The following is a 20,072-nucleotide window of genomic DNA, read 5'->3' as shown; positions in this document are numbered from 1 at the left end:
TTTTTGTACGAAGTATTGACAAGTTGAATGTACAGCACTGTCTGTTTTAAACTACTAGCACACAGCTCAGACACCCATTCATACCCCACAAGACATGTCAGCAGAGGTCTCTTCACAATCCCCAAGTCCAGAACAGACCATTGAAGGTGCACAGTACGACAAAGAGCCATGACTACATGGAACATCTATTCCACATCAGGTAGCTGATGCAAGTAGTAGAATCAGATTTTAAAAAACAGATACAAATACAGCTTATAGAACAGCAGGGACTGTGAAGCAACACAAACATAGGCACAGACACACGAATACACATAACACACAGACATTCACATGGATTTTGTATTGTAGATATGCCTTGGCAACAGCTAATGGGAATCCTTAATAAATACAAATACGAAATACAAAGACCAGTCCAGCCGTTATTTACAACCAAGAAATGTATTGGTGAATTATATGAATCATGCATTATACTGCATTGTATATAGATTCTCTTTTTTTCTACCATGTTATTGACTTGTTTATTGTTTACTCCATGTGTAACTCTGTGTTGTCTGTTCACACTGCTATGCTTTATCTTGGCCAGGTCGCAGTTGCAAATGAGAACTTGTTCTCAACTAGCCTACCTGGTTAAATAAAGGTGAAATWWAAAAAWAWWAAWAAATCCATCTATTCTACCAACAATGCCTTATGGAATGTTGAGTCAAATAGAACGTATTTTTAAAACCTCTTATGCAGTTGGTTTTGTAACATAAACTGGGAATTTGATATTTTTTACTGATGTTATGATTGTCTGTTTTTTTTCTCATATCTGCAAAGTAGTTTAAATGCTGTCAGTTCCACTTTAATATACTAATGTTCTCTGAGATTCGATGTGGGGAGTTATGATCTAGTCATTGAAAGTAGTGATTGTTTAACTTAAAGACCAGAGTGGCCCTTAATTTCTTTTCATATTTTTATTTAACTAGGCAAGTCAGTTTAGAACAAATTCTTATTTACAATGACAGCCTAGGAACAGTGGGTTAACTGCCTTGTTCAGGGGCAACCTTTCGGTTGTGGGTTAACTGCCTTGTTCAACCTAGCAACCTTTCGGTTACTGGCCCAACGCTCTAACCACTAGGCTACCTGCCACCCTTAAAGGTATAGTTTAACCAGAATTGATGTTTCGGTCAAATTCCTCTTAGCCAAATTGAAATTCTCTGATAGTTCCATCAAGCCACCAGTGAATTTGTTCACAGCTGATAATCAATCCACGTCTGAGGGCCCAATGGAATACAATATAATTCAATACAACTTTATTGTCCATATTACAGCAAACAACAGAAACAGATGTGGCTGTGAGACTACATGAGGAAACAGTTCCAGTTTTGAGTAACACACTTCCAGTGACTATTTCACAAATATGCAGGTTAAAAAAATCCCTGCAAACTCCACCAATTGTCAAACATAGATTAGTGTTTTTAAAATACATTTTTATCTTGCAATGAAGCTTTGTAAACATCGGTACCATGGATTACATTCATTTTTTTTGTACAATGCTAATCATGCTAACTCCTGGCTGTGGAAAAGTAAACAATGGATTACTGTGGATGCTGCCACTACTGGCCTAGAGGCAACTCAAGGTAAGAGGAATTTGACCCAAGCAAAGTTTGGCTAAACTATCCCTTCAACAGAGAACATAGGCCACAGTCAAATGAAATGCAGAGCATAATGCATTGTGTTGCTGATAAAAGCTCTGAAATTGAAGGGTGACTTGAACAAAAAACAAGATAGATGAAGGTGTCAACCAAGGCTCAAGGACAAAGCATCTGTCTCTATCATTGAGTTTAAATGAATTTGTATTTGTCACATGCGCTATATACAGGGGGTACAGGTTAGTCAAGTTTGCATCTCAAGTGGCTCTTGCGTTTGTGTTTTTTTTTTAAAGCAAGGTTGGCTTTGGATTGGATTCCACAGTTCGATCGCACTTGTTGAATGTTCACGTTCTAGATTGTATATTATCAAGCAGGAAAAAAACACTCACTCTTCCTTTAATACAAGGAGTCTGTTTTGAGATGAAGGACGCGAGTGTTCCCAATATGTATTTTATTTTAGGGCACCCCAAAATAGGGTCTGAAACGTGTTGCGTCTTGTTTCAAGACTTGTTTCAAGACTGTTCAACAAGTATGACAATGTTTTGGACCTCTGCAGTAAAGTTAGACTATAAAAAGTACATTGTCTGTATTTGTTTGTGTGTGATGGCATTTTTTATTTTCATGCACCCTCCATCTATTTAAAAAAAAAACGGCTTTATACAGTGCCTTCAGAAAGTATTCATACCCCTTGTCTTATTCCACATTGTGCTGTGTTACAGCCTGAATTCCAAATGGATTCAATATATATATWTTTTTTTATTCTCACCCATCTACATACAATACCCCATAATGACAAAGTGAAAACGTACAGTACCAGTCAGAAGTTTGGACACACCTACTCATTCAAGGGTTTTTCTTTATTTTTACTATTTTCTACATTGTAGAATAATAGTGAAGACATCAACTATGAAATAACACCTACGGAATCATGTAGCAACCCAAAAAAGTGTTCAACAAATCAAAATATATTTTATATTCTTCAAAGTAGCCATTCTTTGCCTTGATGACAGCTTTGCACACTCTTGGCATTCTGTCTTTTTTGGTTACTACATGATTCCGTATGTGTTATTTCATAGTTGATGTCTTCACTATTAGTCTACAATGTAGAAAATAAAGAAAAAGCCTTGAAATAGTAGGTGTGTCCAAACTTTTGACTGGTACTGTAAGTTTTCATACCCCTGAGTCAATACATGTTAGAATCTCTTTTGGCAGTGATTACTGCCGAGTCTTTCTGGGTATGCCTCTAAGCGCTTTTGAAACCTGGATTGTACAATATTTACACCTTATTATTTTTTTAATTCTTCAAGCTCTGTCAAGTTGGTTATTGATCATTGCTAGGAAGCCATTTTCAAGTCTTGCCATAGATTTTCAAGCCGATTTAAGTCCAAACTGTAACTAGGCCACTCAGAAACATTCAATGTGGTCTTGGTAAGCAACTCTAGTGTATACTTTAGGTTATTGTCCTGCTAACAGGTGAATTTGTCTCCCAGTGTTTGTTGGAAAGCAGGCTGAACCAGGTTTTCCTCTAGGATTTTGCAAATGCTTAGCTCTATTCCATTTCTTTTTATCCCCAAAAACTCCCTAGTCCTTGTCGATGACAAGCATACCCATAACATTATGCAGCCGCCACCATGCTTGAAAATATGGAGAGTGGTACGCTGTGATGTATTTTGTTGGATTTTCCTGAAACATAACACTTTTTATTCAGGACATAAAGTACATTTCTTTGCCACATTTTTTGCAGTTTTACTTTAGTACCTTACTGCAAACGGGATGCAGGCTTCCTTCTTTCTACTCTGTAATTTAGTTTAGTATTGTGGAGTAACTACAATGTTGATCCAGCCTCAGTTTTCGTCATCCAACTCTGTTACTGTTTTAAAATCACTGTCACCTCATAGTGAAATCCCTGAGCGGTTTTCTTCCTTTCCGTCAACTGATTTAGGATGGACGCCTGTAGCTTTGTAGTGACTGGGTGTATTGATACACCATCCAATGTGTAATTAATAACTTCACCATGCTCAAAGGGATATTCATCGTCTACTTTTTTTTACCCATCTACCAATAGGTGTCTGTCTTTGCAAGGCATTAGAAAATCTCCCTGGTCTTTGTGGTTGAATCCGTGTTTGAAATTCACTGCTCGACTGAGGGACATTTCATATAATTGTATTGGTGGGTTACAGAGATGAGGTGGTCATGATATTATTGCACACAGGGTGAGTCCATGCTACTGATTATGTGACTTGTTAAGCTAATGTTCTCTCCTGAACTTAATTAGGCATGCAATAACAAATGGGTAGATTACTTATTGACTCAAGACATTTCAGCTTTTCATTTGTCATTTATTTGTAAACATTTCTAAAAACATAATTCCACTTTGACGTTATGGGGTACTGTGTGCAGGCCAGAGATGCACAATCTCAATTAAATAAATGCTGTAACACGACAATATGGAAAAAGACAAGGGGTGTGAATAGAGTTGTGGCGGTCAGGAAATTTCGTCAGCCGGTGATTGTCAAGTAAATAACTGTCAGTCTCATGGTAATTGACCGTTAATTAACATAAACACCTTTAGCGTCTCCTGTCTTTCACACATGTACACTTGAAAAAGTCTAATTAATCCATGTAATAGAGCCTACGCCTTCCCAATAAAGCCTTTCTTTATTTTAGACAGGTCTYAAGGAGCATGATATGAAAAAAATMTAGTCTATTTCAGAAGAACAGAATATCATACTCTGAGTCCTTATGTTACGTTATGTCCTCATCTGGCTATGCCAAATGGCTGTGGGCTACACTAGTTCATTTAGCAAACAAGATTTGCTTAGAATTGGAATTATTTTATATGATTTTATATTATGAAGAATACAATTGAACAAAGCTGAATTAAATAGAAAGGACATTCTAAGGCTGCATGATGTGACTAGATGATTTGAAAAAATTTGCTTGAAAGGCATGAGCTCCGCTTTGTTTTTTTGCGCAGGCTGTACACTTCATCAGTCTCTCATTCACAATTTGACTTGCACATGCTAATGCCTCGAATTTTCCGGCGGCATCCCCTTTCCCGGCGGCATCCCCAATTGCGAGGTGCATATCGATGATATTGGAAGAACTCTTCAGGTTGACTTTTCATCAGCCGATGAGTAGGAATAACGGAACAGCAAAAGCTCTAGCCTATGTCAATCTAGTATGCCTCGTAGTCCAAAAGTTGCCCTATTCTATGCGAGAAATATACATTCCAAACATAAGCTGTGTTCAAATACTCATACTAACCGCTCTAACCGTACTATTTGTGACGTCAATGGAGTATAGAAACTATAGAAACGTCCCTTTTTCAGGACCCTGTCTTTCAAAGATAAATCGTAAAAATCCAAATAACTTCACAGATCTTCATTGTAAAGGGTTATAAAAACACTGTTTCCCATGCTTGTTCAATGAACCATAAACAATTAAAGAACATGCACCTGTGGAACGGTCGTCAAGACACTAACAGCTTACAGACGGTAGGCAAATAAGGTCACAGTTATGAAAACATTAGGACACTAAAGAGGCCTTTCTACTGACTCTGAAAAACAGCAAACGAAAGATGCCCAGGGTCCCTGTTCATCTGCGTGAACGTGCCTTAGGCATGCTGCAAGGAGGCATGAGGACTGCAGATGTGGCCAGGGCAATAAATGACAATGTCTGTACTGTGAGACGCCGAAATACAGCGCTACAGGGACARGCAGTGGCAGACCACATGTAACAACACCTGCACAGGATCGGTACATCCGAACATCACACCTGCAGGACAGGTACAGGATGGCAACAACAACTGCCCGAGTAACACCAGGAACGCACAATCCCTCCATCAGTGCTCAGACTGTCCGCAATAGGCTGAGAGAGGCTGGACTGAGGGCTTGTAGGCCTGTTGTAAGGCAGGTCCTCACCGGAAACATCATCGCCTATGGGCACAAACCCACCATCACAGGACCAGACAGGACTGACAAAAAGTGCTCTTCACTGACAAGTCGCGGTTTTGTCTCACCAGGGGTTATGGTCGGATTCACATTTATTGTCGAAGGAATGAGCGTTACACTGAGGCCTGTACTCTGGAGCGGGATCGATTTGGAGGTGGAGGGTCCGTCATGGTCTGTGGCAGTGTGTCACAGCATCATTGGACTGAGCTTGTTGTCATTGCAGGCAATCTCAACGATGTGCCTCAACCTCCAGCATGACAATGCCATACTGCTCGTTCTGTCCGTGATATCCTGGAAGACAGGAATGTCAGTGTTCTGCCATGGCCAGCGAAGAACCCGGATCTCAATCCCGTTGAGGGAACTTGCTGGTGCCTTGGTGGAAGAGTGGGGTAACATCTCACAGCAAGAACGGTGCAGTCTGGTGCAGTCCATGAGGAGGAGATGCACTGCAGTACTTAATTCAGCTGGTGGCCACACCAGATACTGACTGTTACTTTTGATTTTGACCCCCCCACCTTGTTCAGGGACACAGTTGTTGAATCTTGTTATGTTCATGTAACAGTATAGCTTCCGTCCCTCTCCTCGCCCCTACCTGGGCTCAAACCAGGGACCCTCTGCACACATCAACAACTGACACCCACGAAGCATTGTTACCCATCGCACCACAAAAGCCGCTGCCCTTGCAGAGCAAGGGGAACAACTACTTTAAAGTCTCAGAGCGAGTGATGTCACCGATTTGAATTGCRATTAGCGCACACCACCGCTAACTAGCTAGCCATTTCACATCGGTTACACTCATACACATATTTACACATGTTAAGTTTGATGAAAATAAACGCAGTTGACAGTGAGAGGATGTTTCTTTTTTTGCTGAGTTTAGTATGCCAAAAGTTCCCGGATGTCGTACTACATTCGCCAAAATACGAAGTATACAAGCAGGAGACACTATTTCCGTGCTTTTAGGGCCCATAATGCAATTCTTCAGAAAATGGGCGTGGCTTCACATCATTTTCAGATTTGAGGAAAATGGCGGAAAATATGCAGCAGAAATCCAACGAGAGCCAGAACAAATTGATTGCATTAACTAAATATGACAACTATTAAGAAAATGTTGAGCAATGTAATCACTTTTCAAATAAGTTACATTGGCTGACAATTTGTTAGCTACGCTATCCTTACGAACCACATAGCATTCATTACAGCAGTATGTACCGGTATGTTAGTTAGCTAACGTTACTAGTACATCAATCTTGCCAGTATATTAACTATGTGCTATCTAACTAACTACCCAACTTTTATTGACTTGATAATTCCCGTCATTCTTATCTTAGCTAAGTGGTATAGTCGTCTTGCGTTCCCAAGTCTGATTGTACCAGAGCGCAGCATAACTGATGACTTTATGAGTGCTCAACACCCGTTGAATATGGCCGGTGTCAGTAAACTTTGGCAAAAAGGCGTAATTAAATTGTTGCCAGTAGCACAGTTAGTCACCAACCCTCTGGAATACATGAAAACTGCCTAACCAGCTCTGCTAGGGCAAGTAAAATGGTCAGATAAGTTCTCTCATTTGTGTCTTGAAGTAGCTAGCAAGCTAAGGGTGCTTGACTGCAGCTGTAAAGTCAGAACGCACGAATCACACCTTCTCCTCGGCCCGAGCGTCCAGTGTGCGCTCCGAGTGCGAAACAATCTGTCAACGCTCTGAATTTACGAACGCCCAGAGCACGCTCTGGTACTCCAGATTGAATTTAAGAACACACCCGAAGTCGTAAAATGTCTAGCTAGTCATTTCATTAACTAACAACCTAGCAAGAGGTTGCATAGCAACAGCATCAATTTATGAAAAGCTAGTACACTCAACTGAAAGGACACCGTTTGTTTACAGTATACTAAAATGAACTAATAGTATGTAGTGTATATACTCATTAAGTATGTAATATACAGTATGTTCGTGTGGGTATTCGAACACAGCCATAGTCTGGGACAGTTGTGGGATGCGATAGATCTCAAATTAATACAACCACTAGCATAAAAAAAAAACTTTTTAAGCAATGTGGCTGACGCAACAGATCTGAACGTTTATCTTAAAATGTTGAGAAACTATTAGGCTATTTCTTCACATTATAAGTGCAGAAATGTGCACATGACAGTAGGCTATAAGTGCCAATGTTCCATTAGCGGAAAATACCATTATCAAAAGTGACCGCAAATGGGATTATGCATGTAATGCTTTTATTATAACGGTGCATTTTTATGGTGAAATTATTTCCCCCAAACTTGAAACTCACGCACTGCTTATGTATCCCAGTTACGCTTTACACCCCAAGCGGATTAATGTGCTTAATTTTAACAAGTTATTTGGCCACTTTAGTTGTGATACAAACCTTATCAAAACATATAGGCCTATGGGCTGGGCTAGGCTACATGAGGTGTACGACTATGATTCAAAAAAGTTTAGGGGGGGAAAAAGCATTGTTTCTTGCCTTGGCATCATTCACAAGTGATAATATAAAATTCACAAGTGATAGGCTAATATTGTCACCCATCAGACTATTCTTGATTTAATCTTGTCTTTACATACTAAATAATATATTTGTGAAATTTGTTTTGATTTAGAATGGACCATTATCATGCACCTGTCTTGAAACGGCCAGGGGGGATAAAATACATGTCATCTATGCTCTTTTAAATAGCGAATGGAGGATCCTATTCCCGTGGTTCATTTTCATGCCAGCCAGGTAGGCTAAACTCCTGTTGTAAAGATAAGCAATGTGCTTAATATAAGGAAAGTTGAGAAATAAATATAGTAGGCCGAGCCTATAGAAAGCTGATGGGATCCTTCTATTTTTAGTAGAGGCCATCACTATGTTTTCTTGCTCAATTGTATAGCCTATAGAAATGTTGCGCAACATGAGCTCATGGGCTCTCATGAAGTGTTTGATTAGATTTTCGATGACATTTACATTGATGTCAGACTGATTAAAGGGACATTAAAGTGCTGAGTACCAGGCAGTTAGTACGTTTGGCAGGCTACTAATGACCATCAGCAGCATCAGAGCTTGGAGAAGCCTAATTACAGTGACTAAACGGTCACGTGGAATTTGACCGCCTTCCTGACTCGTGACCGCCAGGGTGGCGGTAATACGGTCACCGCAACAGCCCTAGGTGTGAATACTTTCTGAAGGCACTGTATGTTAATTCATCACACATCTGTTTGCAGGAAGAACATCATGTATTTAGCATCCACCTTTTAATTTACCCCCTTCATCACTGTGTGAACAAAAAGCGAATTAAAATGTAATTCTCTCCCGAGTCCTCTGTGCCGATGGTTTTCTTTATCACAGGGATACAATCGCTGTGATGGAGTTGAATCTATTGGCACTAACATCACCCCATAAAGCGGCTCCACAACATACATGAAGACAAACCCTTTGGGAGTCTGTGGAAACAGGGACACTGAGTGTGTGATTCTGGAACATGAGACAAAAATAGAAAAATGTATTGAATATGTATGTACACCATTGTGTAACCGATGTGAAATGGATAGCTAGGTAGCGGTGGTGCGCGCTAGCAGCCTTTCAGTCGGTGACGTCACTTGCTCTGAGACTTGAAGTAGTGGTTCCCCTTGCTCTGCAAGGGCCGCGGCTTTTGTAGAGCGATGGGTAACGATGCTTCGTGGGTTACTTGTTGATGTGTGCAGAGGGTCCCTGGTTCGCGCCCGGGTCGGGGCGAAGGGACATACTAAAGTTATACTGTTACAATTGCAAGCTAAATGCACTAAATGCACTTTTGCATAATGCAGATACTGCTTTCGAGGGACATTTCGCTCTTATATTAAAGTTTTGTCAGATGTTTTCAGATCTCAAAAGTAGACATGTTGCCATAGGTCAACATTCCAGACTATCTGTCGTGTAGACGCAGCAACTGTATATGCCTCAATCCCAAATGATTGGAAAAGATTAGCGCCGTCTAACTTCTTGGTTTATTTATATTTTCTATTCATTTGTGGTGGAGGAATATGACTGGATCTACATAACCGGTGTCATGGGATGTGGTTTCATCTTGACATTAGACTACRTTCGAGTTCTAATAATGTCTAAAACGTTGTCCCTTTAAATGTAGGTAGACTGTATATTACACCATATGACTCTGATTTAGCTACCTTGTTCTCATCTTGTTCAGCATCTGGCTAACTGAAATGTGTCTCTCTTTTAGAACTGTGATGTCTTATGGGAGGACTTCCATCAGAAGCTGGTTGATTCCTCACTTATCACACTGGACACGTACCTGCAACAGTTCCCCGACCTCAAGGTACAGTGCACTGCATAAAAACAGCTTAGCCTTGGCTCTGTCYTCATAGAAACGAATAGCAGTCCTTGGCTACACGAGTCTTGCCTTTAACCAACTCAATAAAATGGATAAATGTTGAAACACTAGCTATGTTTTTGTCATTTATTTATCCAATATTGTTTATAGTACAGCACTATTTGTAATAAATTAGCTATTTGGTGAGAAGTTTGACTAGGTTAATCTCTTCCGGCATATTCGTAATATGCTCACGGTCTCAAAGACTTGGAGAGATTTCAGGCTTTTGTCCCTGTGGCTCAGGATGCATCCCAAATGGCACCCTATTCCCTATGTAGCGCACTCCTTTTGACCAGGGCCCAATGGTCTGTGGTCAGAAGTAGTGCACTACAAAGGGAATATGGTGCCATTTGGGACGCAGCCTCAGACAGGTTGACACCTTTATGCTTGGAACTTTTGCTTAGGGGAAGGACTTTGTGTACTACTGTATTGTATTAAAGGCCGGTCCGTGTGGTAATTATTCACCATCAGATCCGTGTGGCGAAAAGAAGCAGAAAGCTAATTGACTACGATAGTGCACGGCACCATCTCGAGACCATTCAGGCGGTGGTCAATAGAAGTGATCGGAAGGTCTCCAAGGTAAGTCCTATGCAGTAATACAACAATGTGCGATTCTGTCCGCCTTTACCATTGTGGTGAAGAGTGATTGAGAAACACAACCCTTTTACGAAAACGAAAATACCTCATATGCTATAATAGTTCACCTTTCCAATAGTTTTGTGATGTAAACCCAACAAACAGACTAGAGACGTTTAACAACAACCTAGTCACCAACCATAATTGAAAGTGTGTGTTCGTTGACCTACTGTACGTCATGTTATGTCATCCTTATGGCAGTCTTCTAAGAGCATCATGACAGTACACAACAGGTAAAGTACTGTGTATCAAGTGTAAAAGAGGATCCTTGTGCAAAGCAGTTCGTCTTCAACGTGCTGGTTATGGCAGGAAAGAGATTTTAATTTTTCCCCCCTCGTTATGTATTTCTCTCTTCAGGCAGAGGATGAGTTGAAAAAAGCCCAGAAGGTGTTTGATGAGCTCAATGTTGATCTGCAGGACGAGCTACCAACTCTCTGGGACAGGTAAACTAAAATCAACACCTGAGTCACATTCACTAGGCGCCAAACGGAAGGAAATGGGCCAACGTGGAGAGGGGCCTACCTGATTTGTCCAATAAGAAACGCTGTTTTTATTTTCCGTTGCAAAACGTTTTGGTACGATGTGCACTAATTAATACGACCCTAATTAAAACGTTCATAGATAAACCAACGTTGTGGTCTTTACGCTGTAGCTCCTCTTCCCATGGTCAATTACAAATCAAAACTAATGGTTTCGGGTACTGTAAAAAAAAATATATATATATATATATACTACAGTACTATTATGTAGTGGTATTTTTTTATTGTTATTGTTCTACTCTAGGCGTAACATACAAATCCTTTAAATTCATGAAGGAAAATGTGTTCATCATTTTAGATCCATCCCAAATGGAACCCTATTCAGTGCGTAGTGCACTACATGTGGGCCCTGGTCAAAGTAGTGCACTAAATAGGGAATATGGTTCCTTTTGGGACGCAGTCCAAGATTTCTTCTATAGTTCTTAGGTGACTCACAGTCGAGATGTGACTCTAGATTCCTTTATTTCTCTCTGTCAGTCTCTAGGGATCTTTTGATGAAGTCAATGTATATCCATGAGTCATCAAGTCTCCATAGATATGCCTAGACCAGGAGATTATTCCCAGAAAAAGCACTTGTTTAAAACTGTCGATATGATCAGTATTGTAGCCAAGGTATTAGCTTGTGTCTGTGTTTGTCTGTCTATCGTACGTTCTTTTAGAATAGTATATTATACTGATGTACTTTTCCTGTGTGTGAATGACAGTCATGATGTACAGAATAATGTACATCTCATAATGAAATGTGAATGGAAACAATGAATTGTGGCCTTACAGCTATAGAAAGCCCMAAATATGAGTATTTCCTAGATTGAGAGATTCAGTCTAAGCACCACCATTAGGATGAAAAAATTGAATTCAACACAGCATAATAATATTATCACGGTGCATTCAGACTTAGGGCCTGACAGAATGGCCTGACAGAATCCCAATAATAAAATCAGATTTCCTTTCAGTCGATCTCTGTTTCTGTCAGATAGAGGGACATGCAGTTAAACTAGTGGTGAGATAAGGTGTTAGGGAATTCGATCTGTTCTGGGAGAGAGATAATGTCCATTTTGTTGTGTGTGTGTGTGTGCACGTGTCCTCAAAATGTTCATATAACATGTTATTTTCCCTCCTTATCAATGAGGTAGCCAGTCTCACACAGAAGGCTAAGCAGGATAGCCTTGTGAGTAGGGAAACGCCTAACCAGATGGTGACTAGCTAGGTTGCCAAATGGAGCCAACTGCTATTGTGCAATGAATTGGACTGTTAATATAACTGTCTATTTAACGAAAGAGACCTGTCTTCCAAAATCTCTCTAGAAGTTAAGAGGTATTTGCCATATCCAGATTTAAGACCGGCCAATAAAAATAACTACATGTGTAGTGGATCTGGTGTAGCGGTCTAAGCTCCCGATTGCGGACCACATATGCTCCCTGTAGACAGAGGTTCCAGACCCATTTCGGCCACCCTCTCTATGTAACCGATGTGAAATGGCTATCTAGTTAGCGGTGGTGCGCGCTAATAGCCTTTCAATCGGTGACGTCACTTGCTCTGAGACCTTGAAGTAGTGGTTCCCCCCGCAGCTTTTGTGGAGCGTTGGGTAACGGTGCTTCGTGGGTGACTGTTGTTGATGTGTGCAGAGGGTCCCTGGTTCGCGCCCGGGTCGGGGCGAGGGGACGGACTAAAGTTAAACTGTTACATCTACATTTCCCGCTGTACTGACAAAAATCCTTTAAAAAATATACATATAAGGAGGACCATATTCTAAATATACGAAAGCTGTGGGATTGGATTTCCTTAAGTGAAAATCTTTGGGGAAACATTCTAGATGTTTTTGAACATCTGGAGATTGGAGTAGTGATTAACATCGAGCATTCTGATTTAATTCAGGCAATGACTGTACAACTGGTTACTATAATCTGTTTTTGCCATTGGGATGGTCACATGCTGCCTCTTATGTAATTGACAGGTTCACATTGTTAGGTGTGACTGTCTAGCTGTACCTTAATCAAGTGCTTTTAGTTGATTCTGATTGTTCTTAAGTTAAAGATGTTTGCGTATCTGGGCTCTAGATCAAGGATCTCAATGGTTAACAATAAGTTGAAGACCTTAATTGAAGCGCAATTACTGTACTGAAGATTACTCATTATTCATGAATGAACTTCTTTAAAGTTTKAAATAATTATTTTCCCTCATCAATCTACACCAAATGCCCCATATTGACAAAGCGAGAAAAAAAAATTCTACAACTTGATTTGAGTCCAACTGTGGTAAATTCAATTGATTGGACATGATTTGTAAAGTCACACACCTGTCTATAAAAGGTCCCAGGTTTGAAAGTGCATGTCAGAGCAAAAACCAAGCCATGAGGTCGAAGGAATTGTCTGTAGAGCTCTGAGACAGGATTGTGTCGAGGCACAGATCTGGGAAAGGGTTCCAACACATTTCTGCAGCATTGAAGGTCCCCAAGAACACAGTGGCCTCCATCATTCTTAAATAGAGGAACTTTGGAACCACCAAGACTCTTCCTAGAGCTGGACGCCTCTGCCAAACTGAGCAATCCAACCTGACAGAGCTTGAGAGGATCTGCAGAGAAGAATGAGAGAAACTCCCCTAATACAGGTTTGCCAAGCTTAGAGCTATAATCGCTGCCAAAGGTGCTTCAACAAAGTACTAAGTAAAGGGTCTGAATACTGTGATATTTAATTTATTTTAATTTTAGAAATTGGCAAAAAAATCTACAATCCTGTTTTTACTTTGTCATTATGGGGTATTGTGTGTAGAGATGAGGAAAAAATATATTTATTCAATTTTAGAATAAGGCTGAAATGTAACAAAATGTGGAAAAGGTGAAGGGGTTCTGAATACTTTCCGAATGCACTGTAGCAACTAAATGTGCTGTGGGTGTGCGTCGCAGTGGCAGACTTACCATTAGGCAACTCAGCCAATTTCCTAGGGCCTCACATCATCAGGGGGCCTCGTGAACTTGGCATAATTTCATTTAATAATAGATACAGTAATAGAAAGAGCTAAGACTTTCTATTTCCCTCTACAATGCTTACAAGCTGCGCAGGACACGTTAGAAGGGAGTGTGACAAAACCGCAATTGAAAATAATGCATATCTTTTATTCTACACACACAATTATTACCTGACGGTCTTTCCAATACCTTTTCTGATGCATTTCACACACTTTTGGAAGCAAATAAAAATGGTTACACCTTTCCCATATTCAAGTAATTTAAAATATTTTCTTATTAGCCTTATGAACATAGAAACTTGGTTGCAGTTTGTATCTGTGCTAGAATGGTTAAAAATCTAAAATCGGATCACATTTTATTAGTCACACGCGCCGAAAACAGTGAAATGCTTACTTATAAGCCCCTAACCAACAATGCAGTTTAAAAAATATGAATAAGAAATAAACCAGATAGAATGTATGTAGAAATGATAAAATATCATATTCAAAAATAACTGCCTTTCTGCTGGCCCACAAATTGCTTTCAACAACAAAAAAATTGGTTTGTACCTCCGTTGAAATGATGTGGTGATGTAAAAACCTTTACTAGTGAAGGGCATTTTAATTATTTTCAGGAAGCCTTTTCATTCTGCTTCGTTCAACTAAAAGAGCCAGTTCCGAACAGCTCTTCTTTCAGTAGCCATGATTTTGTTAAACAGTCATGGGGGCCTACAAATCACAAAGTCCGCCCCTGTGTATGTGTGTTGCCATCTTGAGCAGCAGCAAGCAGCACACTGGCTGCTCACTGGAGAGGAATGCTTGCAGCCGTGGTTACCTAATCTGTCCAATGAGAGGCATCCTCTCTCTACAATGCCCTCTAGCACTGCTCTACTCATGGGTGGGAATTGCCGTGCTTTTATTTTTAGCCCTATCATTATAATGACAGTCATCCTTGTGTTAAAACATCTGCTTCAACAGCTGAGCTACAGTATGTGTTCAGGATATGTGTCAGAATCAATTCAACCCCTGTATGTGTTTGTGCGTGTGAATGAATGAATGAATGACCACAGGTCTCCTGCCTGCTTCATTGCAAAATGACAAGAGTTGAGCAGTGCTAGAGGGCATTGCAGAGAGAGGATCCTCACAAGGTCAACACAATGTTTGCTGTACACTTTGGTTGACCTTTTTCTGAAATTGGCACTTATTGCTTATGTGTTCAGATGAAAGATGTGCTCGGAGTTCACCTAAATCGCAGCAACAGATCGCAATTTAAAATACGTATCTAACATTTTGCGAACTGGTAGGTAAACACTGTATCAATCAATCAAATGTATTTTGTAAAGCCCTTTTTACATCAGCAGTTGTCACAAAGTGCTTCACAGATACCCAGCCTCAAATCCCAAAGAGCACAGTGGCCAGGAAACTCCCTAGAAGGCAATAACCATGCATAGGGACTGTAGTTAAACAGCGTTTTGTATCTCTGACCACCAGTTTGATATGGTTTTATTTTTTTGAAAAGTGTGTGAAAAGTATTTTGTTATGGGAACTGTTCATTAGCCTTACAGCTGAGGCTGTCAATTCATAAATGACTTCCATCATTTAAGAGCTCTTTTAGGGCCTTAAATGAAGATGTTTGTTGGTGAAAAAACATCACCATGGTAACAGATATGTTTTCCCCCTTTCTAGCCGAGTTGGTTTTTACGTGAACACATTCAAGAACGTGACGAACCTGGAGGCCAAATTCCATCGGGAAATCTCTGTGGTAAGTAACAAAAATAGAAACTCTCAAGGCTATTTGCTTTACGCGGTGGGTGGTGCTTTTGAAGGTTGGGTCTCTTTCTTCTGACATTGCYTCAACACAAGGGATAAAGTACAGTTCAGTATGATGATATACCACAAGGTTTACCATGGGTGTCTCTGAATGTTCATCTACAGTCTGCTTAGTGTAGCCAAACATATATACAGTGGCAAGAAAAAGAAAATGAACCCTTTGGAATTACCTGGATTTCTGCATAAATTGGTCATAACATTTGATCTGATCTTCGTCTAAGTCACAACAATAGACTAACACAGTGTGCTTAAACTAATAACAGACAAACAATAATAATTTTTCATCTATTTATTGATCACACTGTGTAAACATTCACAGTGCAGGTTGGAAAAAGTATATGAACCCATGGATTTAATAACAGGTTGACCCTCTGGCAGCAATAACCTCAAACAAACGTTTTCCGTAGTTGCGGATCAGACCTGCACAATGGTCAGGAGGAATTTTGGATCATTCCTCTTTACAAAACTGTTTCAGTTCCACAATATTCTTGGGATGTCGAGGTTATGCAACAGCATCTCAATCGGGTTGAGGTCAGGACTGACTGGGCCACTCCAGAAAGCGCATTTTCTTCTCTTCAAGCCATTCTGTTGTTGATTTACATCTGTCAAATAGGTTGTTGTCCTGTTGCATCACCTAACTTCTGTTGAGCTTCAATTGGCGGACAGATAGCCATACATTCTCCTGCAAAATGTCTTGATAAACTTGGGAATTATTTTTCCGTCGATGATAGCAAGCTGTCCAGGCCCTGAGTCAGCAAAGCAGCCCCAAACCATGATGCTCCCTCCACCATAGTTTACAGTTGGGATGAGGTTTTGTTGTTGGTGTGCTGTGCCTTTTTTTATCCACACAGTGTTATGTGTTCCTTCCAAACAACACAACTTTAGTTTCATCTGTCCACAGAATATTTTGCCAGTAGCGCCATGGAACATCCAGGTGCTCTTTTGCGAACTTCAGACATGCAGCAATGTTTTTTTGGACAGCAGTGGCTTCTTCCATGGTGTCCTCCCATGAACACCATTCTTGTTTTGTGTTTTATGTATCATAGACTCGTCAACAGAGATGTTAGCATCTTCCAGAGATTTCTGTAAGTCTTTAGCTAACACTCTAGGATTCTTCTTAACCTCATTGAGCATTCTGCGCTGTGTGCTCTTGCAGTCATCTTTGCAGGACGGCCACTCCTAGGGAGAGTAGCACAGTGATTAACTTTCTCCATTTATAGACAATTTGTCTTACCGTGGACTGATGAATATCAAGGCCTTTAGAGATACTTTTGTAACCTTTTCCCGCTTTATGCAAATAAACAAATCTTAATCTTAGGGGGGGGCACACAATGCAAATAGTCCAGGTAGCCATTTGATTACCTGTTCAGGAGTCTTATGGCTTGGGGGTAAAAACTGTTGAGAAGCCTTTTTGTCCTAGACTTGGCACTCCAGTAGCGCTTGCCATGCGGTAGTAGAGAGAACAGTCTATGACTGGGGTGGCTGGGGTATTTGACAATTTTCAGGGCCTTCCTCTGACACCGCCTGGTGTAGAGGTCCTGGATGGCAGGTAGCTTAGGGATGTACTGGGCCGTACGCACTACCCTCTGTAGTACCTTGCGGTCGAAGGCCGAGCAATTGCCGTACCAGGCAGTGATGCAACCAGTCAGGATGCTCTCGATATTGCAGCTGTAGAACCTTTTGAGGATCTCAGGACCCATGCCAAATCTTTTTCGTTTCCTGAGGGGGATTAAGCTTTGTCGTGCCCTCATCACGACTGTCTTGGTGTGTTTGGACCATTCTAGTTTGTTGTTGATGTGGACACCAAGGAACTTGAAGCTCTCAACCTGCTCCACTACAGCCCCGTGGATGAGAATGGGGGCGTGCTCGGTCCTCCTTTTCCTGTAGTCCACAATCATCTCCTTAGTCTTGGTTACGTTGAGGGATAGGTTGTTATTCTGGCACCACCCGGCCAGGTCTCTGACCTCCTCCCTATGGGCTGTCTCGTCGTTGTCGGTGATCAGGCCTACCACTGTTGTGTCGGCTGCAAACTTAATGATTGTGTTGGAGTCGTGCCTGGCCATGCAGTCGTGGTTGAACAGGGAGTACAGGAGGGGATTGAGCACGCACCCNTTAGATGCACTATTGTAAAGTGGTTGTTCCACTGGATATCATAAGGTGAATGCACCAATTTGTAAGTCGCTCTGGATAAGAGCGTCTGCTAAATGACTTAAATGTAAATGTAAATGTAACAACCTATTTGACAGATGTAAATCAACAACAGAATGGCTTGAAGAGAAGAAAATGCGTCTTCTGGAGTGGCCCAGTCAGTCCTGACCTCAACCCGATTGAGATGCTGTTGCATAACCTCGACATCCCAAGAATATTGTGGAACTGAAACAGTTTTGTAAAGAGGAATGGTCCAAAATTCCTCCTGACCGTTGTGCATGTCTGATCCGCAACTACTGAAAACGTTTGTTTGAGGTTATTGCTGCCAAAGGAGGGTCAACCTGTTATTAAATCCATGGGTTCACATACTTTTCCCAACCTGCACTGTGAATGTTTACACAGTGTGATCAATAAATAGATGAAAAATTATTATTGTTTGTCTGTTATTAGTTTAAGCAGACTGTGTTTGTCTATTGTTGTGACTTAGATGAATATCAGATAAAATGTTATGACCAATTTATGCAGACATCCAGGTAATTCTAAAGGGTTCACATACTTTTTCTTCCCACTATTCTTTTAAAGTTCATTTTATACAGAAGAGAGCTGGGAGACAGAGGGAACATAGTGTGTGTAACCTTTATTTAACTAGGCAAGTCAGTTAGGAACAAATTCTTATTTACAATGACGGCCTACCGGGGAACAGTGGGTTAACTGCCTTGATCAGGGGCAGAACGACACATTTTTACCTCGTCAGCTCAGGGATTCGACCCAGCAACCTTTCGGTTACTGGCGCAACGCTCTAACCACTAGGCTACCTGCCGCCTCAGGCAGGATTAGATCCCACGCAGACAGGAGATTGCATACATTCTCAGTGAGGCAGCCCTAACCGCTTGACCAACCTCAAGCACCAGACAGTGAAGATGAGCAAGTAACTGTAATTCTTGTTTTCCAAAACAATCATCACCGCTCTGTTACTTCTATAGCCTAATTGTGGGCTTACATCATATCACATAAGCCTTGATCATATAGCCTATTTTTTAAATGTTCTGATATCTTTCCACCATTCACTAAGACATACACCAAATTACTAATCCGACACACTAATTGTTTGTGTGTCGGAAATATCAGAGGTAAGGCAAGCCTGTGAACCAGAACTTCTCAGCTCTCTTTTTCTCTGGTTTGCCATTGAAATATTGAATTCTGAACATAGTCATAGAGCTTCAGAATACCAATGTGAACATGTTACTAAGGCAAGTCAGGGGAATGCCACGAGAGTGACAGAAACTGCTAACGCCATTTTCGTTAACCTTTGATAAATCACCTGAAATAAACATGCCAGTACTGTGTTGGACTGAATGTACAACTCTGTGTCCTCTGATGAATACTGGTTCAGGGTTCCACAGCCATATCAAATCAAATCAAAGTTTATTTATCACGTGCGCCGAATACAACAGGTGTCCTTACAGTCAAATGCTTACTTACAGGCTCTAACCAATAGTGCAAAAAATGTATTAATCAAATCAAGTTTATTTTATATAGCCCTTCGTACATCAGCTAATATCTCGAAGTGCTGTACAGAAACCCAGCCTAAAATCCACAGCAAGCAATGCAGGTGTAGAAGCACGGCGGCTAGGAAAAACTCCCTAGAAAGGCAAAACCTAGGAAGAATAAGAGAGGAACCAGGGCTATGAGAGGGTGGACCAGTCCTCTTCTGGCCCTGTGCCGGGTGGAGATTATAACCGAACATGGCCAAGGATGTTCAAAATGTTCATAATCAAAGGACCAGCGTGGTCAGATAATAATCAGAGTAAATGTCAGTTGGCTTTTCATAGCCGATCATGAGAGTATCTCTACCGCTCCTGCGGTCTCTAGAGAGTTGAAAACAGCAGGTCTGGGACAGGTAGGCACGTCCGTGGAAGGTCAGGGTTCCATAGCCGCAGGCAGAACAGTTGAAACTGGAACAGCAGCAAGGCCAGGTGGACTGGGGACAGCAGGAGTCATCATGCCCGGTAGTCCTGACGCATGTTCCT

General features: G+C 41.0%; 1 protein-coding gene across 5 annotated transcripts in view; it reads left to right on the top strand.

The window, feature by feature from the left end:
- amph (amphiphysin) overlaps positions 1-20,072 on the top strand; it is a 151,153-nt gene that overhangs the window by 74,411 nt on the left and 56,670 nt on the right. For all 5 annotated transcript variants that reach the window (XM_023977635.1, XM_023977634.1, XM_023977636.1 and 2 more), the window contains exons 5-8: positions 9,797-9,892; positions 10,418-10,525; positions 10,940-11,025; positions 15,751-15,826. In XM_023977635.1, the coding sequence (XP_023833403.1) occupies positions 9,797-9,892; positions 10,418-10,525; positions 10,940-11,025; positions 15,751-15,826 (366 nt within the window). The remainder of the gene's footprint in view (positions 1-9,796; positions 9,893-10,417; positions 10,526-10,939; positions 11,026-15,750; positions 15,827-20,072) is intronic.

Source organism: Salvelinus sp. IW2-2015, linkage group LG32 (assembly GCF_002910315.2).
Source record: "Salvelinus sp. IW2-2015 linkage group LG32, ASM291031v2, whole genome shotgun sequence".
Taxonomy (NCBI): Eukaryota; Metazoa; Chordata; class Actinopteri; order Salmoniformes; family Salmonidae; genus Salvelinus; species Salvelinus sp. IW2-2015.
Note: the sequence above shows the minus strand (reverse complement) of the source record. Positions and strands in the feature narration are given on the sequence as shown.